Below are 21,982 nucleotides of genomic sequence, written 5' to 3'. Positions count from 1 at the left end.
AACGATCGGTCTCATCACCCACAGGACTCATGGATCTGTATTTTGACTTTCCTGAAAAGGATTCAAAAAAACAAACGAAATAAAATAAAATAAAATAAAAGACAGAGGAGGAGGAGAATGGCTTTGCATATTAGTGTGTTTTTAAAATGACACACACACACACACACACTCACACTTAAACACACACCTCTCTCTCTCACTTCAGGCTCAAAACCCGTGTTGTTTCATCTGCATCGCTGCAAAAGTCCATCAAACAACCTTATACCACACCCACACTCCGGCCCCGCCCCCTCCTCATCCAAATGCATTGAAAAAAGAAGGAGAACCACCACCGTCTGTCTGTCTGTCATAGTGCAAAAAAGTTACAGAGCTCATCAGACTGAGATGAACACAGCTGGACGTCAGGAGAGGAGGGGTGGGAGGGTGGAGGGAGGGACAGATGTTTAAGCGAGAGTCGAGTCCTGTTTCTCTCTTTTTCCATCACATAAGTTTAGACTTTTGGCCCTTTTCCACCACACAGCTACAGCTCGACTCGACTTTACTCTACTCAGTTAAAAGGATAGTTTAATATTTTAGCAAATTGGCCCATCACCATAATCCCTATAGTCATAGCAGTAGGTTCGTTACCTTTAATTGTCAGTGCAAGCTATTTTTAGAACGGCGGAGCAGAGCCGTGAGCTGCTCAGAGCTACACTACGGAGGCTCATGGGATTTCTTGGTTTCCCTCATCAAACTCATCAAATACACAATCCAACAACTCCAAAACGCTCTGGTGGACAAGTTGTGACCTGCACATTCACCACGCTATGAGATAATAACAGAACGTTACCAGACAGAGTTGTTTTAGAGGTAAACGCAGAGACTGCTTGCTGAAAAACTGTCCCCGACAGGAACGCACATCAGTGGTTTTGCATGAATTTACCTCTAAAACAACTCTGTCTGGTAACGTTGTGTTATTATCTCATAGCGTGGTGAATGTGCAGGTCACAACTTGTCCACCAGAGCGTTGTGGAGTTGTTGGATTGTGTATTTGATGAGTTTGATGAGGGAAACCAAGAAATCCCATGAGCCTCCGTAGCGTAGCTCTGAGCAGCTCAAGGCTCTGCTCCGCCGTTCTAAAAATAGCTTGCACCGACAATTAAAGGTAACGAACCAACTGCTATGACTATAGGGATTATGGCAATGGGCCAATTTGCCAAAATGTTGAACTATCCCTTTAAGGTCATTTTCCATTACAACAGTACTCTGCATCTAGCTCTCTCTTTTGGATCCTCTCTTCTCAGGGCAGATCAGTGCTCGCTGTTGCCGGTGTGTTTTTAAAAATAGCACATCTGATTCTTGTGTCTTCCAGTGGCGACACTCTCTGGCCAACCAGTGGCCGGGGGTCAGTTGATGTTACGTTTTTAGTATTGGCTCAGGAAAGTCGAGCTGAAAGTCGAGTCGAGCCGAGTGGCGCCGGTGGAAAAGGGCCAAATAACACTGTTAGTGTGACTTTTATTATGTTGTGTTGTGTTGCTCTGGTCCAATCTGTCTCATTACTGATGGTTTATTTTCTTTGGCTCTATTCAGATCAAGTCAGATCTTTCAGAGTGGTGAATATTCATCTTTTCTGTTTCTGTTGCAGATTTATTCCCACTAAACTCCTCAAAAACGACACAACACCAGCTCACAGGACTCGAGGCACTGATGTAAAAGATGATGTGATTTGTTGTTGTTTCCTCTGGAGAATATTCACATAGCACCCGTTCAGAGAAAACCGCACTGATGAACATGAATCTGCTGCTGTGAAACATTTAAAGGGACAACAAGGAGTTTCTGTTTGGTTATAAAAAAAAGTCTCACGTTAATGTGGATGAATCTACGCTACCCACACTTGTTAATGGCTCCATTTTCGATAAATATATCGTTTTGTCTCTATCATTATTTTGTTATTTTAATTAATGTTGGAAATGCTGGGCGAGCCGACCAGCGTTTCTTTACTTTCGGTTTCATGGCTAGTCATGAGAATAACTCCGCCGAATCGCCGTTTATGGTCGGAACTACGACGGTATGTGATCGTCTTCGAACCTCTGACTTTAATTCTTGATGAATGAAAACATTCTTGGCAAGACGTCCGTCCGTCTTTCGCCGGTCCAAGAATTTCACCGTGCGTGCGGAGGCTCATGGTAAATGTAGTATGAAAACACTTCGCTTTCCAAAACTCCTCGTTGTCCCTTTAAAGGGATAGTAGCATTTTTTTTTAAAGTGGGGTTGTATGATCTACAAATAGCCCCTAAGTACTTTAATTGCAGTAGAAGACTCTCTGCAACGCCAGCCCACAAATTATATTATAGCGAACAATGGAACTGTGTTTTTTTTTTCAGGTAAAACCTCTTTTAGGCCGCGAAAATAGGCCGTTTCTTTGGGTCTGTTCACAACACTGTATGTTGTAAATCTCTGGGCAGGGCTATGGGCTGGCGTTGCTAACGGGAGGAGAGCAGAGAGTCTTCTACTGCAATTAAAGTACTTAGGGGCTATTTGTAGATCATACAACCCCACTTTAAAAAAATGCTACTATCCCTTTAACGATCACAAACCGAACGTTTCAGTGGAGATTTGGCTCCGTAATCTGGATCTGGATCTGGATCGGTGATGGAAACAGAAAGAGAGACGTCATGAGCGGCGGGGGCGGCGGCCGAGCGTTAGCTGCCGTTGGTGATGATGACGGAGGTGCCTTTGTGTGCGGGGGGGGTCTGCTCGGCGGGGATGCGGAGGTGGGGGGTCACGTCGTAGTGGGTGGGGGGGCCGGCGCCGCCCCGCAGGCTCTCCGGGTCGTACAGCTGCTCCAGCGCGTAATAGGCCGTGTGCTTGTCCAAATATGGGCGCGAGTGGGAGTGGGAGGGGTAGAGGGAGGGGGGCAGCGGGGGAGGGGAGGCGGAGCACGAGCCCGAGCGGCCGAAGGCGGCGTGGTGCAGCGGTACGGAGAGGGGGGGCAGGTCGTAGTCTTTGGGCTTGAGGAGGCGCTCGGCCCCCGGGCTGCCGAGCCGCGACAAGGGGGCGGGGCTACCGGCCGGGCTGCTGGTCACGTGACTCAGCGCTCTGCACACCAGCGGCGCCTGAGCAGCAGCGAACTCTGGGGTGAAGCACAGACCCATGGCGGCCTTGGGGAGGCCGTTGCCGGCGGCCGGAGGGGGAGGAGGAGGAGGGTGGGGGGCAGCGACGGCGGTGGTCTTCCTCAGCTGCAGCCGACTCTCCTCGTCCTTGATCATCTGCTGCGTCGCTCGGATCAGCGTCTCGATCTTGCTCGGCTCCTGGAGGCTGCAGCGGTACTGCTGGTCGCCGCGGTAACGGTCGCCCGAGTCGCTGGCCGAGCCGGCGTCCGGAGAGCTGACCACGCTGTCCTCGTCCCACTGGGTCTGACCTGGGGAGGGGGACGGACAGGAAGTAAACAAGACTGATGCTGAACAGTGTTGCTTTAAAAAAGTAATAAGTTATAGTTACTAGTTACTTTCTCCAAAAAGTAACTGAGTTAGTAACTGAATTACTACATTATAAAAGTAAATGTAACAGCAGATGTTTGGCTAATTCTGGCATCTTTACATGAATTTAATTATTAATGCACATTGTCCCTGATTATTAAACCTTTAAATAAATGTAACTTATTGCCAGGAAAAGTAACTATTGCGTTAATCTTTTTATAAAATGCTCAAATATGTCAAATTACTTGGACTCTCCCTCGTAACCTCCCATTTATCTGGAACTAACCAACTCACTCAGTATCCCTCCGCACAGGCAGGGATACTGAGTGAGTTGGTTAGTTCCAGAGAAATGGCTTTTTTCCAACTAGTTGATGGACTGAAAAAATAAAAGTGTATATAACATAGCTACACTTTAACAGGTGTATTATTATTTTGTGACGGGACTTGTTGAGACTTGTTATTGTCAGTTACGGTAACGACGTTATAACGGGGGAAACGGTAACTATTTTGATGACTTGTTACTGAAAAAAGTGGCGCTGTTATTTTATATAACGCCGCTATGATGCTGATACAAGAGCAGCATGTCCGTCCTTCTATTGTCTAAACAGTAGATCTGTGGTGGAAACACATTCACATTGATGCACTACAGGTAATTTAGAGTCGCCAAGCAACCTCTGCATGTTTTTGTTCTGTGGGAGGAAGAAGGAGAACCCATGCAGAAAGACCCCAGGCCGCCTGAACTCAGCACCGTCCTACTTTATTTTGCCGTTATATTATACCACATTAAAAGGATGTTTAACATGGCCATGCTTGGTGTCTTTTTTTCAGCACAACTTCATCCATATGATCTGATAGTTACAGTATATGTTCACTTTAACCTACACTGGGCCCAGAAATACACAGAAATCATCAAATTCATTCATCAAAATTATCATATCTCCAGTTTTTACCTGTTCTATCAAAGTCAAAAGAGTCAAATGTGCACTTTTGAGTAAAGGTGAAGTTTGGTGTGGTCGGTGTGAACATAGCCCCCAGAGGGTGAATCAAAGGCGCTGTGGGGTGACGTTATTAAATACTGTGGGATCATGGGAGTTCACCACCAACTTCCTGGTTTGGATTCCTCCCAGTGTCAGAGGATCGGGAATCAAACAAACTCTGTGATTTTAACTGTTACAAACTGAGCTGAGCAACATTTCAACAGCTTGTTCCTCCTCTGATAACTTCAGATCCAGACGTCTGATAACTTAAATCCTTCTTCTACTTCAGATCTGGAGCTTCAAAGCACCAGGATGTAAAAAACATATGCGGCTTAAAACTGGATAAGAATCAAAGTTGAGCTTCTGTCAGACAAACACAACACTGGCACATGATCACAGAGGATGATGTCACTGTTACCATCAGCAACATAGAGAACAAAAGGTCTAGTTGCTCTTAAAGGGATAGTTCAACATTTTGGCAAATTCTCCTATCGCCATAATCCCTATAATCACAGCAGCAGGTTCATCACCTTTAATTATCAGTGCATGTTGTTTTGAGATTTTGAGCTGCTCAGTGAACACAATGGAGGTGAACGGTACAGGTCTCCTGTCCCTCATCAAAACTCATCTAATACACAATCCAACAACTCCAAAACGCTCTGGTGGACAAGTTGTGACCTGCACATTCACCACGCTATGAGATAATAACACAACGTTACCAGACAGAGTTGTTTTAGAGGTAAATTCATGCAAAACAGCTGATGCGTGTTGCCTTCAGGGGCAGTTTTTCATCAAGCAGTCTCTGTATTTGCCTCTAAAACAACTCTGTCTGGTAACGTTGTGTTATTATCTCATAGCGTGGTGAATGAGCAGGTCACAACTTGTCCACCAGAGCGTTTTGGAGTTGTTGGGTTGTGTATTCTATGAGTTTGATGAGGGACAATAGACCTGTACCGTTCACCTCCATTGTGTTCACTGAGCAGCTCACATCTCTGCCCCGCTGATCTCAAAACAACATGCACCGATAATTAAAGGTGATGAACCTACTGCTATGACTATAGGGATTATGGTTGCCAAAATGTTGAACTATCCCTTTAAAGTGTTTGCTGGGTCAGTACTGGACCTCACCGTTGTAGTTGTGTACAGCGGTGATGTGCGGCACGCCGCTGTGGAAGCCGTCGTGGTTCTCCAGGGAGCTCCGGCTCAGCGGGATGACGGAGCGCGCCGAGCCCCAGAACACGTTGCCGCTCGACGGCGGCGGTCCCAGAAAGTAGCGCCCGGCCTCGCACCGACTGCGCTCGCACCGCTGACCCTGACCGCCGTGCGCGTGGAGGTGTGTGTGCGTATGCGTGTGTGTGAGCGCGTGCTGCTCCTCAGACGGGCTGTAGCACGGCGTCCGAGGGTCCGTGAACTGTCTGTAGACGCAGGAGGCGTCGAGGCCGTCGCTCTGCTCCAGCAGCTGAGGCGAGGCGGAGTCGGTGAGCGGGCTGCTGCCCCACGGGCTGTCCTGGTCCGACTCAGACCGCTCCGCCTGGAAACTGGGAAACTGCAGAGACGAGATCAGAGAGATAAAAAATAAAACCAAGTGTTTATAACTTATTTAATATTCGTTGAACATGATGCTGCTACAACCTACAGCAAACAGGTGGTGGCTGTAAATCCACATTTCTCAGTCAGGAAGTCAGAGTTCAGGTCCAGTTTTTCACTTTTTATGTGTGAAATCCATGTGAAATAAAATCTGAACTATAGCAGAGATTTTAAACACGTCCTCAGAGACACTTTTAATAACATGGGAGCTACATTTGAAATCTTGAACCCAGCAGTGACTGAACAGATGATTATATTTCATTTGGAGGAATGAGAACAAGAAGCAGCGGCTAATAACGAACGTGCAAACCTCTTGTCCATTTGTCTGTCGTACCGTAGTATTTGTTGAAACAATGAAAGCACTTTCCTGTCTGAGTCGACTATGTTTAATCCCACAAAAGATAAAATGTCTGAACAGAGAAATTTGTACGAATCTGGCAACATTTCACAAAGACATGACTCTGATCTGAAAACTGATCATACTGATCTCAAATCTAAAAACTAAACGGTAACACTTTATAAAAAGTACACACTATTAAGCATTAAATACTGAATTCATCATTTATAACAAATGAATACTCATTATACTCATTGTCCACCAGAGCGTTTTGGAGTTGTTGGATTGTGTATTTGATGAGTTTGATGAGGGAAACCAAGAAATCCCATTAGCCTCCGTAGCGTAGCTCTGAGCAGCTCGCGGCTCTGCTCCGCCGTTCTAAAAATAGCTTGCACCGACAATTAAAGGTAACAAATCTACTGCTATGACTATAGGGATTATGGCAATGGGCCAATTTGCCAAAATGTTGAACTATCCCTTTAAACCTTTAACGTCTTAATAGTGTTTACTTATTATAAAGTGTTAACTTATTTGAGAGTCTCATCTCCTGCTGGTCTGGACCAATCACCTTCTAACCCTAACCCTGTATCAGCTCCTCCTGCACTATCTGAGACTCTACCGACAGAGGACGTTGTGTAAAACCCTTTGAGACAAGCTTGTTACAAATAAACCTGTCTTGTCTGGGAACTGTTTATGGTCCTCACCTGAGTGTACGGAGACAGTCTGGCTTTGGTCTTGAGGCGGGACACTTTGCTCTTGGGCGTCCTGCAGGTGTCCATGATGCTGCTGCTGCTGCTGCTGCTGTAGGGGAAGGACGAGGCCTTGGACGAAGCCTGGTCCAGAGACAGCTGGAGGCCTTTGTACTCCGTCTCCCTGCAGAGGAACAGGACACACACACACATATATGAGTGTAAATTGCATTGTGGTGCATTCACGCCAATATTATTTATGTTTTTTCTTTTTTTGCATTTGCATGTCATCGATTTAATACGGTGCACAATTAGAGGAGGAAGGAGATCTCCCCTGTTCATTAAACAACACAAACAGCTTGTGTGTACCTGCCTGTGTGTGGTTTTTTTCTTGCTTTTTTTTCTCTCTAGGTGAAAAAACCCATTAACATCTGTTTAGGAATTAGAGCCTCATCACGGTGCTGAGCAGAGCAGCATGCACAGAGATGTGTCTTTGTGTTTTGGTGTGTGTGTGTGTGTGAAGGAGGTGGGTCGGTGGGGGGAGTGTGTGTGGGGGGTGTTGGAGCGGCTGTTGGGACGCTTGTTTTACCAGAAGGATTGCAGGCAGAGGCCTTCAACAAACAGTCTGCAGAGGGAGAGCCGTCCAATCAAATACACGGGGAGATTAAAGGCTATGTCTGGCTAAACCGGGCCCAGAGGAGACGCTGGGACGTCTCGCTGCGGGGGGAAATTGGAATTGATTTCTCACTTAAAGTGTTCCTCAGATCTGGCAACCTGATGATGAATGAAAGGTTTGAGACAACAGAAAAGCAGGACAGGGTTCACTTAAGACAAATAGTGATCCATTTCCTGCACACTGCTCCTCCGTCTTCTCTGTCTCTGTCTCTGTCTCTGTCCACGCAGACAAAAACAACAAGTTTTAAATAGACGGCTTCACGTCAAGATTAAAAAGAAAAATATGATTCCTAATAAATGTTCTTGTTGGTTTTATATCCACAGAAACATAACAAGAGTAAAACTGAACAAACCTTTACAGAGCTCAGTTTGAGTTGGGCTTTAAAAAATATATAATACAGTTATTAGAAAAAAAAGACATTTGACCTACAAGTAGGTGTGAAAGGTCAAAGTACTTTATTTATCATTTATTTGAGAGCAGGCAATTAAAGTAAGGTATCGCAATATTATATAATATATTAATTAATAACATCGTATAAGACTAAGTTAAAATCCCAATAAGATATACTCAAGCCTTCCATTATAAAGAATATCCACATTATTATTATTTAATTCAGGACTGTTCATTTAGATTTCATTAACATTTGTATTGTTATAATAAATAAAACCAATTTATATAGATCCTTAACTGTTAAGATAAGTTGTTTTGTGTTTTGTTAATTTATTTCTGTTCAGTGTTGGGAACGTTACTTTAAAAAAGTAATTAGTTATAGTTACTAATTACTTCTCCCAAAAAGTAACTGAGTTAGTAACTCCACTACTTCACTATAATAGTAACTAGTTACCAGGGAAAGTAACTATTGCGTTACTTTTTCTTTCTTTTTTTAAGTTTAAATATGTCGAAGAATTTGGATTTTTTTTCTCTCATTTTTAAATTGTATTTTATTGTTTTCATATATTTCACTGATCGCAATTATGGAATGCGAGTGTGTGTTTTATTGAAAGCGAGGCTGGTGTGCCTATGAAAATAGGTTACAGTGGGTTTTTTAAGTGCTGTGGCTACAAGCAAATCTCATATTGTCTCTGTACAAAGACAACAAAGACCTTTTTAAATGTGAAAACAGCGGAGACCTATTCAAGATTTGCGTTTAATAACAGGCGAAACATCGAAATTAATTTATTCATGGCCACATTAAGTGAAATTATTAACTTTACTGATTATCCATCTGATTATCTGTCCTGCTGCGAGCGCACAACAGGGTATCTGCGGATCCTTAAAGGGACAGTATGGGACTTTATTGGCTTTTTATTGACAAAAATCAAATATCGCTTTCATAAATACGTATTTCACTGAAGTGGAATCGCGCCCGCATACAAACGAGCGCTTTCTCGTACCTTAGAATGAGATGTTACAAGTCGTTACAAACATACAGGGGGGGGTTCACCGAACCTTCTCTGCCATGTTGAATCGCCATGTTTTACGTTCAGTGTCACCGTGGCTGTAAGTAACCTCAAACTCGGGCCGCCGGAGCTTCTCGGCTCGGGGAGAAAGTTTTCCAGACAGCGCCTGTTAAAACTGTCACCACCGTGTAGCTAGTGTGAGGAAGGACGGAGGCACTGGTGTTGCCTTCAGGTGCAGTCAGACACCTGAATGACGGCGTGAGTGACGCCGTCGGCAAACCAACTGGATGTTATTTTACTCGACGAGAGAAAGCCGGTAAAACGTGGGTCAGGTAAACAATACGACATCACCATGACAACATATTGTCACGCCTGTATTGTTTTGCCTCGTGCTGGCGGACCGTTTGTTTACATAGAGGCTTGTTTATCCTGATACATGCAGCGTGTGTTGTTTTTCTGACTTCTGCCCGAGTTTACGTAAACGCAACAGCAAGAATACGTGCCGACATGCAACCGCACCGCTAGATGGGGGTAAATCTCACATACTGTCCCTTTAAAAAGTCTTAAATTCATGTATCTAAAATTAAGGCCTTAAAAAGTATTAAATTTATTAGAAAATTCTAAGATGGTCTTAAATATATAATACACAGCATCATAAAATATGTATGCACTTAAACTTTTATATGAAATAACAGGGTATGCGCGCGGGGTCTTAAAAAGTCTAAAATGTGAAAATCTAAATTTTAGGTCTTAAAATGTCTTAAATTTGTTGAATTATTGTGTTCAAGTCTTAAATAATTTTAGACAGGTCTTACATTTTCTTATGCCCACCATGGGCGAGCATTTCACTCGCATTTGCCCCTTAAAAAAACAAACATGTGTGAACCGGAAAAATCACAAAAAGAAAGAGCACACGATTGGTCAAAAACTACAAATCCCACAATTATCTGGCCTCAACAATAACAGTAGTTAGTGTAAGTAAGGGAGAGTGGAGCTGTCGGTGAAAAGAGGAAACAACGCCACGTCTGGTCCTGTTCTATGTTGTTCGTTCACACCGTCACCGTTTATTCGTTACGTCCGCGGTGTAAAAGGCCGTGACGCAAAGACGCGATTAGGCGCGAGACGCGGTAGACGCGACTTTTTTTTTTTTGCGACGCTACACCCGATTCTTTTATGGCGACGGGACCCTCGCGTCTTCGTCTATTTCATCGTGTTTGGTGGGAAGACCCAAAGGGGCTTCCCACTCAAACACGAGGAACGCTTTTTTTTCGCGCGAGCTTTTACGCGCAACCAAACGCGAGATACGCGAGAAATGCGATTTATCGCTCGTTTTGACTTTGTGTAAATTCGCGTCTTCACGAGCCCGCCCATTTTCACTACAACAACAACATTTCTGCTCTCACCAACCATGGTTGAGGTCACAACGCTGCTGTAGCTGCTCTGGAAGAGTTCCAGCTGATGAGCTACAGAGACTTTAGAGTCTAAAGGAGCAGTGCGTCACTGTGTCGGACTGTTTGGATTTAATGAAGAAGCTGCACAGAGTCAGGTGAGCAGAAGCTCAGGACAAACACTTCGCTCCGGGACATAATGTAGCTACACCTCACATGTTCTTGTCTTTTACCTCAGGGAGATTAAAGTAGTGTCTGTTTCCACTTTCCCTCCGATCTCGGCAGCTTCCCTCTGCTAGTCCGTGTGTGTGAGGCTAAACTGCGTGCGTGTGTGGTTTGTGTACAAACTGAACACTGCCTCTGATTGGCTTAGCATGAAACCTTACTCTGCCTCAACCAATCATCATCACTTATGCGGTTGTCTCGTCCCTCCCTCCTCCCCCCTCCCCTCACCAAAGGAGAGGAGGAAAAAACAACAACAGTTTAGCAGCTTCTGTGTCTGAGATGAGCCAAGTCGGAGGACAACGGCTTCACTGAGTAGTTTGTAACGCGCCTCATTTAATTGTCGGTAACGGTAACCGCGTTGTAACGGTGGAAATAGTAATTAGTTAGATTACTCGTTATTGAAAAAGATAACGCCGTTAGTAACGCCGTTTATTTTAACGCCGTTATTCCCATCACTGTTTCTGTTACATGCTGATATTTCCAGTGCAGTGTATTTGAGGTTGAAGCTCATGATATTTATATTTTTATGAAAAATATTGGGTCATTTTACACTCGTTTTTTTGTCCAGATGTTTTCCTTTAGCTCTCAGCTGAACAACTTCTCCACCTCCAACTGTTTCAGCTGCAGCTCCTTATGTGAACATGAAGGAGACAGTTGCTGGACTTTATATTAACATATATTTGGATCAATACTTGCATTGATTTCTGACTCTGGCTGTTGTTCGGCCCAGCGGCCTCGTATCCAGCTAGGAGACCTTTGTTTCTCTCTCTCTCTTTCTTTCTTAAACTCTTAGGTAAAGACTTCAGTGAATAAACTCTACTAACTAGTTATCTCATTAACATATTTCAAAATCTCTATATTAATATCTGTGTTTATTATATTGTCTTTTATTGTTCTCAGGCTTTTATTTTGAAATTTCTTGGTTTTAAACACCCAGAATATTTCTTAAATTTTAACTTTTCATTTATTTGTCACTGTTTTAATGCATCTTAAATCATTTTCATCTTGTAGCTGTGATAAGAAAAGTGCTACATAAATAAAGTTTATTATTATGATCATTATCATTATAATATAAGTGTATCATTTCTTCTCTCCTCTCAGGTTGTGAACTACAACGTTGGCGCCTTGTTCTATCTCCATCCTGCCTGTGTATATATACATTATTAAAGTGTGTGTGTGTGTGTGTGTGTGTAGATGTATGAAAGCGTGTGTGTCGGTGCTGCAGACAGTTGGGTGATGAGTTTACTCTGAACAACAGCAGCAGCAGCAGCAGCAGCAGCAGCAGCAGCAGCAGCACTGATTAAACCCTGGAGCTGCTGCTGTGAGACGTGACTCCACCTCAGGTTGCTGCTGCTAAAAAAACACCGACACTGTGGCTCATGGTGCTTTTTAGTAGTACGAGTGTGTGTGTGAGGAGGGGAGGTGTGTGTGTGTGTGTGTGTGTGTGTTGCAGAGGTTATCAGAGCCCCGACACACAGTGGGAGTTCAGCTGCAGGTGAAGTGGCCTCTTATCACCTGCACGTCTTATCCACCACCGCTGCTCTTCGATAACCACACCACACACACACACACACACACACACACACACACACACACACACACACACACACACAGACAGACGTTTCCCTCTGTCTTTTGTCCCATTTATTATGCAAAAAACCTCAACCCAGACAGACAGACAGCATCTCAGAAAGATTTAGCAAAGCCCAACAGGACCAGGAGGAGGAACAGGAGGAGGAGGAGGGAAATGAGGCTGCGCTCCCCTGACGGCAAGCTGGAGCCCATAAACACTCATCAAGTTTACAGCCTATCAATTAAAAGGCCATAAACACAAACCTGTTATGGATTTGATGTAGGAGGAGGGAGGAGGTGTGTGTGTCAAGCTGTTCGCTGCCTTTGAATGCAGCACGTCCCCCCAACACGCCGCTTAATGGAGCCTTTTATTGGCCCGTTATTCCTCCACCACGCGCTCTGTGCAACACGCAGCACATCAGGGGGAATGAAATAAAATAGAATAAAAGAACGGGACGACAGGCGAGTGGAGTGAAGATCAGGTCCGGAGGGTTTATAGGGATAGTTCACCCAAAATTCAAATTTCACTCATTATCTACTCACCCTCATGTGGACTAAGGGCTGGGAGAAGTTTCAGAGTCCTCCGTGGCTTCTCTGAGTTACAGGGGGTCTCGGCGTAGCAGTGCATGTCCATATAACGGTTGCAAATGGATACCAACTGTCTTCATAACAAAAAGACACACCAAAAAACATCCAAATACCTCCATGCTGCTCGTATGTAATGTCCCTCTTGTATTGAAGCCCCAACATGAGAAATTGTTCTTGGATGGACCAGGAAGAGGAGCTTCCGCTACAAACAAGCTTGAAATATAGACTTATTTAATTTTTTTCGGGACAATTTCGCATTTTGGGGCTTCAACACAAGACGGATGTTACATACGAGCAGCATGGAGGTATTTGGATGTTTTTTGTTGTGTCTTTTTGTTATGAAGACAGTTGGTATCCATTTGCAACCGTTATATGGACATGCACTGCTACGCCGAGACCCGCTGTAACTCAGAGAAGCCACGGAGGACTCTGAAACTTCTCCCAGCCCTTAGTCCACATGAGGGGGAGGAGATAATGAGTGCAATTTCTATTTTGGGTGAACTATCCCTTTAACTGGAAGCAGCTCAGACTGTCGGTGTCACAGCGTCACACAGTCTGGGATATAGTCAAACACACACACAGGTAACACACGCCATGACAAAGAGCTCACCACACACAGTGATAGAGCAGGAATGTGTCTTTTGTTTCTTGACGCCACCATCGACAATAGAAACCACAAAAAAAAAAAAAAAAAACGTCAATGTGACTTGACAAAAGTTTCTTTTATTTACCTGATGATTCTGAATAAAAATTTAAAAAAAAAAAGAAAAAGAGAAAAACCTCCGGGCTTCAACAAACACGTGTCATATTTCCAATTAACCTGCAGTTAATTGCCTCACGGGGACTGTTTGTGTAAAATCTCCAGTATCAACACTCATTATCTTATCAAAGCAGAGAAGTGACAGCAGCACAGAGAGCTGAGACGACCCCTTCCTGACCTCTAGCTGCACACACACACACACACACACACACACACACACACACACACACACACACCTGACTGACTGACTGACTGACTGACTGACTGACTGACTGACACCTGCCGAGGATGAAACCCTTCATGAAACCCTCAGACACACACACAAATGTTCAGGTTTGTTGTTCTGCTTCAATAATGAACAAACAACAGTGATTCAGACTGTACTGTATATTTGTCTTAAGCCTAAAGGGATACTTCACCCAAAATCGATTTGCTGTGAGATGTTCTTCCGTGTTTACATCAAACATCCAATGGTTTACAACGACAAACGAACATCTCGCAGCAAATCTCGCGCATGCGCACAAACATCAACACAACCACTAGGAGCTACTACTATATAAGACTAAAAACAGAGATCAAATTAATATTTTCCCAACAACTTTTCCATGTGGCGGCTTCAGGACACTTGGGTCAGTACAGACGAGCAGTATGGAGGTATCTGGATGTTTCATAGTGTGTGTTTTGGATGATTCAAAAGTGAACTCGATCCGCCCCCATTATATGAAAACCCATTCATTGCCAGCCGGACCCCTACAGTAACTCCAAAAGCTCTCCAAAAGCATCCAGCTTTTATTGTGAAAGAAGAGGAGGTATTGGATTTTACTTGGGGACTACTTTCAGTGGCGGATTAATACACATTTGATGTAGTAAACACCTGAAAACGATCTCCCACACACTGAGAGACCGCGTGCAAACCTTCCCCTCAAAACAGGAAGTAGATTCTTGACCCTCGGTTGATTGGCTGCAGCAGAGACGACGCAGCATTAAAATACAGAACGTGGCTGCAGCAAAGACAAGAAGGTCAGTGATGCTTGTTATTGATTATTGACTGTGTTTTCAGCTGAGACAACAGTAATCAGTTCAGAAAGTCTCAGTTTTTACCCGTCCAGACAAAGGTCAAGGTCAAGATTTAACTTTATTTGTACCCGTAAAAGTGACAACAGTGCTCAAATACTGAAAAAACAACATAAAAGGTTTAAAAGGATAGTTCAACATTTTGGCAAATTGGCCCATTGCCATAATCCCTATAGTCATAGCAGTAGGTTTGTTACCTTTAATTGTCGGTGCAAGCTGTTTTTAGAACGGCGGAGCAGAGCCGCGAGCTGCTCAGAGCTACACTACGGAGGCTCATGGGATTTCTTCGTTTCCCCTCATCAAAATCATCAAATACACAATCCAACAACTTCAAAACGCTCTGGTGGACAAGTTGTGACCTGCACATTCACCACGCTATGAGATAATAACAGAACGTTACCAGACAGAGTTGTTTTAGAGGTAAATTCATGCAAAACCGCTGATGCGTGTTCCCGTCGGGGGCAGTTTTTCATCAAGCAGTCTCTGTATTTCCCTCTAAAACAACTCTGTCTGGTAACGTTGTGTTATTATCTCATAGCGTGGTGAATGTGCCACCGCATTCTGGTTACACACACACATACAACCATTAGCTCCAACCTGGTAATTTGATTAAGTGTTAATTAGCGTCACATTAACCGTCCTCATCTGACTGAGATTACAAAGATGAAAATATTTGCAGAAATAATAATATATGAATTACATAAATGACGTCTGAGGATGAAGGGAAGGAAAGAAAACTGTCACACACTTACTCAGGTAAGTTGTGAATGAAGTAAGAAGCCCCTGAGCCGGTCAGGGAACAAGTTATTGAATTGAATCACTGGAGCTAAACCACTGGTCCAGATGTTTGACCAGCATCAAAGTCACCTTGGCAACATCATATAACGGGAAAGTGTAACTCACGTGAGGACGTAGTTGACGCTGACGATGCAGTGCGGCCGGGACGAGCGGCTGTTGTGCACGATGGTGGCGTAGCTCTGAACCCACACCCAGCCGCCGGGTTTGGCCAGGAAGCGGTAATACTTGGTGGTCACCTGACCTTTGACCAGCACTGTGACATCACCACGGCAGAGCAGAGAGAACCAATCAGAACACACAGATACAATACGAACACTTTATTATTATTATGGAATAACATAACATGGTGTAGCCTGGTGTGTGTGTGTGTGTGTGTGTGTGTGTGTGTGTGTGTGTGTGTGTGTGTGTGTAGAGAAGACGGTAAAACAAACCTAACTCACACAAGTGATGAGCGCAGCGCAGGTGGAAGGAGTCGCAGCTGTGGACGTGGTTATAGAGCGTCTTCTCTATCAGGTCCTGAGGCTCGTAGCCTGTCAGCTCTGCAACCCTGAGCAACACACACACACACATCTCAGGGGTCATTAAAGGAATAGTTCACCAAAAAAATGAAATTCAGTCATTAGTGATATATATATACATTTACATACAAATTTCTGCACCATAGTTAAAACAGAAGTTTGGGATAACACAGTAAAGTCACAGGGCTTATTTCCACTGTGGTCCCTAGATACAACATCATGAGCCCCGAAAATCACAGTAGTCCAAGAGTTAAATACATACAGTAAATGAACTATGACTGGTGTCTGAGCCATTTTTTCAGTTTCTTTTTAAACCTCTTTGTACTGCTAACAGGCTGAAGAGTTCTGGGTAAGTGATATCACAAGATGGTTCCAACATACAAAAAAGATTATTTTCCCACATTACCCCACACTCTCTTGGGGACACAAAATCTGTCGAACTGCCCCTAGTAGAGTACGTATGGACCTCAGTAACCCGATTAAAATAATGAATGAAGTAGTTGGGAACATATTCAAGAAAGGTTCTTAGTCCAACGAAATGTTATATAAGAGTCAATAGGGCCCGAAACAAAAACGTCCATAAAACTACACAAAAACCTTGTAATATTCCTCCATACTGCTCGTCCGCTACAATCCAAGTGTCCTGAAGGGAGATAGTCCAGAGTTTACTGGAAACAACGTCATTTAGGACATTTTTACAGCCTAAACAGTCCTGAATTGCGCTCTGACATTCACGCGCGTGAACGCGAGAGCACGCCCCAGGCAAATTCAACACAGGACTGTTTAGGCTGTAAAAATGTCCTAAATGAGGTTGTTTCCAGTAAACTCTGGACTATATCCCTTCAGGACACTTGGATTGCAGTGGACGAGCAGTGTGGAGGAATATTAAATGGTTTTTGTGTAGTTTTATGGACGTTTTTGTTTGGGCCCTATTGAAAGTTTTTGTTGGACTACGAACCGGCCTCCCGGGTCTCCAGATGCACTTTGAGGAATAAAAAACTACTCTGGAGTATTCATCAGCATAAGGTTGAGTCAATAATGACTGAATTTAATTTTTTGGTAAACTATTCCTTTAAGTCTAGTATTTCCAGGTCCAGCCGTACCGTGAGTCCAGGAAGATGAGCTTCATGTCCAGACTGGCTCTGAACATGAACATGTTGCTGTGCAGCTTGATCTCGGTGACGGCGCTCGGCGGCAGCGAGTGGCCGACGGCGACGAGGCCGACGTTCTGGTAGCAGCCGTCGAACGGAGACATGTCCAGGCTGTACTGACGGATCTTCAGGTAGCCGCTGCAGTGGATCACCTGAGAGCAGAGAGACCACACAGAGGGGAGAGAGGTTACTAGACAGTAGCTACACGCTCTGCTGCTGCAGTGGATCACCTGGGAGCAGAGAGACCACACAGAGGGGAGGGAGGTTACTATATAGTAGCTACACTGTATACTGTACACTCTCTGCTGCTACAGTAGCTACACGCTCTGCTGCTGCTGAGCATCATGGGAGATCTGACGTCTGGTTTGTTTCTATGTTTGCTTTCTTTCTTTCTTTCTTTCTTTCTTTCTTTCTTTCTTTCTTTCTTTCTTTCCTTCCTTCCTTCCTTCTTTCTTTCGTTCTTTCATTCTTTCATTCTTTACTTCCTTCTTTCGTTCTTTCATTCTCTCATTCTTTCTTTCTTTCATTATTTCCTTCCTTCTTTCTTTCGTTATTTCCTTCCTTCCTTCCTTCTTTCTTTCTTTCGTTCTTTCCTTCCTTCCTTCTTTCTTTCTTTTGTTCTTTAATTCTTTCGTTCTTTCGTTCCTTCCTTCCTTCTTTCTTTCTTTCTTTCTTTCGTTCTTTCTTTCCTTCTTTGTTTCGTTCGTTCTTTCGTTCTTTCTTTCCTTCCTTCTTTCGTTCTTTCTTTCTTTCTGTCTTTGATTCTTTCTTTCTTTCGTTCTTTCTTTCTTTCTTTCTTTCCTTCTTTCTTTTGTTCTTTCCTTCTTTCTTTTTTCATTCTTTCTTTCTCACGTTCTCTCCTTTCTTTATTTTGTTCTTTCTTTCTTCCTTTCCTTCCTTCTTTCTTTCTTTCTTTGGTTCTTTCCTTCTTTCTTTCCATCTTTGGTTCTTTCCTTCTTTCTTTTTTCCTTCTTTCTTTCTTTTGTTCTTCCCTTCTTTCTTTCTCACGTTCTCTCCTTTCTTTCTTTTGTTCTTTCTTTCTTTCTATCTTTGGTTCTTTCTTTCTTTCTTTCTTTCTTTCTTCTTTTTAACCATTTGTGGTTGAAATGTTGTCAAAAAGCAAAGCAAATATCTGCTACAGCTCTTCTTTCTTTCTTTCTTTCTTTCGTCCTTCCTTCCTTCTTTCTTTCTTTCTTTCTTTCTTTCTTTCTTTTGAACCATTTGTAGGTTTAGAGATGTAGCTGTTGATGTTGATGTACAATAGGTGTACTGTAAGTGTTGGAGTAGGTGTTGTACCTTGTAGCCTCCACATGTGAGCCCAGCGTTTCTTTTAGCGAGGACACATTTCATTCGGAGGAAGAAGGAGCGCTCCATCTCGTACTCTGTGAAGAAGAAGAAGAAGGAACACAAGGTTATTCATGTTTTTCCTGTGAGTCCATATCATCTACAGCAGCAGTAGCAGCAGCATGGGGGGGGGGGGGGTTGATAGTGTGGGGCGTGTCCCACCAGACTGACACGACTTCAGAGGAGACACCAGTGTGGTGAGCAGCTAAACTCAGCTCTGCATGTGGTGGCGGCGGCAGACTGGATCAGTTCACTAATTATTCTGCATCAAGTTTAAAAAAAGACTCACACAGTGTTTGAACTGGAAAAGTTGTTCAGACAGAAACACTTTGAAAACTGAAACTTTGAGGATTATTAATACCTTGAACAAAGTGTGAGTGGTACGGCTGGTGTGCGGTGAGGACGGCCGTCATCTCGTCGTGGTCGGCCGGGTGGATGTACTCGAAGATGCTGTTTCCTGTCAACTCTACCTGAAAGAAGAAGAAGAAGAGGAAGAAGAAGATTTCTCCCATTAGAGCTGCGACGGTAGAAACAACCAACGTCACGTCACCAGGGATTTTGGTGGCCCCCTAAACAAGATTTTTGTTTGTGGCCCACTAACAATGCAAACACCAAATCACTGGTTAAAACTGAATACAGACATGTTTATCCCCTCTGAGGTTTGAGGCCATTTTCTTGACTTTTACATATTTTCTTCAATTTATCTTTTTAAGATACTTGCAGATGTAACAATACTCAAGTGTTTTATGTCTAAATATTAGAACCTCCGCTGTAAGCACACTGAGGCCAATTTGCCCTAGAACACTGTAGAAAGAAATAATTTAGGCCAAATGCTGGAAATTTGAGGTCTGCTTTTTGAAAAATTTCAAATCCCTTGTGAAAACACTCCTTCAGTCATGAGAATGAACTGTTTTGGTGCTTGAAATAGGATATGAATACAGTAATAGATAAGTGTAGAAAACAAGTCTAAAATTAAATTTTGTAAGATTACTTTTTGAGCACAAATGTTGTCATTCTGCCGTTCTATTTTCACCAAATGTCTCAAATGTGAGATAAAAGAAGCTGAATAGACTTCAAATTACATATAAAGCTCAGGATGTTTAAAGGACTTGAATGAACCCCGGTACTTTGCTGATCATGTGGCCCCCCACCTAACGGCTGTGGCCCTAAACAACTGCATAGAGTGTTTATGCCAGGGGCCGGCCCTGCACGTCACGTCACGTCTGAGTTCATCAAACCAACCTGTGACAGGCCGAGGTGGACCGACGCCGTCTCTGATATGTACATGATCTTCCCGTCGGACGCCACCACGAAAATGAAACCGTCTAACGTCTGGAAAAAGAAGAAGTAGAAAGCAACAACAGCAATAAAACAAACTGACAAAAGGCCAAAACCACTTCCATATCAATGTAAAGTGACATATGCACATTATTATTATTATTATTATCATTACAGTGAGTCTCATCATTAAACAACCGGTTGCCATAACAACATCACGAAACAGGAAAATAAAACAACAGTGACATGAAGCAACGAGCAGGAGAATTAAACAGTTTCACTAAAAGGCCAAAAGGCTGCACCTATAGATGAATAAATAAATAAATCACAATTAAAATGACATAAGAATAACAGCAGGATGAACGGTACGGAACAGTATATATATATATATATATACACATATGTATAAAGGTAAAATGTCCCAACAAAAATCACATTATCGTAATTTTTCTTTTAAATATTTGAATAAAACTTTAATAAATAACATTAACCCTGATTTTTGGGGTGTGTGTGTGGTGCAGCCATGTTTGTTCTGCTCCGTTTGCATCAGTAAAAACATAACAACAACGTCTGTTAAAGTAAAATGTATTTCAATGTGTTGCATCATACACTCCCCAAATTATCTGATAATGTAAATAATGATACAGCTGAATATTATTGATGATAATAAACTAAACCTCTGCATAAAATTAAAGCCGATAATCTCCATAAATGTTCATTATCACTCATGTTAGAGCCTCGGTTCCTGTTATTCCAGCTTTGGCCCGTTTGTCATTAATAAACAGAATAAACACAGTCAGATTTATTCTGTTTCACACATACAGGGAGAATTAGACCAGAATTATTAGTGCTGCCACAATCATGAAATTTGGTTGACGATTAATTGCCATACAAATAAATGTGATTAACGATTTAATTGTCATTTTCTGATCACATCTGATCACATTATGCCACTATCATAGCAGGCTATAAGTCTGAAAATACTAACTAATAATACACAGAGCCATTTATTGGCTTTAAACATTGGAACATATAAATAAAAACTGCATTCCTGTTTGACTTTTAGTCCATGAAGCTCATGTCAATAGATGCTCATTGGTCGTTGAATATTCAAAATGAAGCTCCTCCACTCATTCATTAAACCATAGAAGAGGAACGGGGCGCAACATGATGATGTCATTAAAAGAGGACCAGTCAAGTCTCAAATGAGGAGGAAACAGCGATGAAAACATGACATCATCGCTGTTAGTGTCATCCAGCTGTTTTCATCCAGATGAATGGAAACCATTTCAACGATTATGCAAAATTACTGCAGTTATGTAATAATTGTGACAGACCATAGTGATAAATAAATAAGTGTTGGAAAGATGAGCAGTTTAGAAATATCTTTAAAAAAATAGCTTTAAAAGCATCAGATTTGTTAAAATGTACGTTTTATATTCATGTTGGTTTCATGTCATTTGACCCATTTTTTTAAACCAAACTCAGACTGACAAACATGTCACATGGTGTCACCACATAAAGTATGATAAATATTAAATACTTCATCCACCTATTGGATTTAAGTGTACTTAAAAAATATATACTTTCTTCTAAAACATTAAAATGCACAGTTTTTTTTTTTTTTTTTTTTTTTTTTTACTGTGTTTTTATATTTAAATGTTGATGCATTTTAGCAACACTGAGCAGGACTTATCCTTAAATCATCCTGCTTTTCTTTATAAATGATGTGACAAATTATGACAAATTTGAAAAAACAGTGTTGCATTGTAACAGTGAATGACATTTATCCCACATTTGAGTCCAGATTCATTTTCCTGTATAGATTTTTATGGAAAAATACTGGTTACACCACTTTGACATTATGTCATTGACCCACAACAACAATGATTTAAAGAATAATAAGAACAGGAATAAGAATATTACAGAATAAAAGTGGTCAGTGGTCCTGAACATAAGCAATGAGCTAGTGAATAAACAGAGCCATGGTTATAATAATAATAATAATGACAATAATAAATGTGTATATTATATTAAATATGTCCCACTGTGGGTTTTTCTGTGTTTGTACCTTTTTTATACAGAAGCTGCAACATTCCTGCTTTGAACATCTGTGTAAAAAAGAGGTTATTTTTATTCTCTATCATGTGTGTGTGAGCAGC

General features: G+C 42.5%; 1 protein-coding gene across 1 annotated transcript in view; it reads right to left on the bottom strand.

Annotated features, from left to right (window-relative positions):
• Nucleotides 1-2,681: 2,681 nt before the first annotated feature.
• sim1a (SIM bHLH transcription factor 1a) overlaps nt 2,682-21,982 on the bottom strand; it is a gene marked incomplete at both ends in the record, with an annotated part of 23,521 nt that continues 4,220 nt past the window's right edge. The window contains 9 exons of the mRNA XM_083989428.1: nt 2,682-3,400; nt 5,564-5,981; nt 7,064-7,232; nt 15,635-15,782; nt 15,970-16,076; nt 17,151-17,350; nt 18,495-18,580; nt 18,904-19,012; nt 19,785-19,874. Of these exons, the coding sequence (XP_083845554.1) occupies nt 2,682-3,400; nt 5,564-5,981; nt 7,064-7,232; nt 15,635-15,782; nt 15,970-16,076; nt 17,151-17,350; nt 18,495-18,580; nt 18,904-19,012; nt 19,785-19,874 (2,046 nt within the window). The remainder of the gene's footprint in view (nt 3,401-5,563; nt 5,982-7,063; nt 7,233-15,634; nt 15,783-15,969; nt 16,077-17,150; nt 17,351-18,494; nt 18,581-18,903; nt 19,013-19,784; nt 19,875-21,982) is intronic.

The sequence above is a fragment of the Trachurus trachurus genome (assembly GCF_905171665.1).
Source record: "Trachurus trachurus genome assembly, chromosome: 16".
Classification (NCBI taxonomy): Eukaryota; Metazoa; Chordata; class Actinopteri; order Carangiformes; family Carangidae; genus Trachurus; species Trachurus trachurus.
Note: the sequence above shows the minus strand (reverse complement) of the source record. Positions and strands in the feature narration are given on the sequence as shown.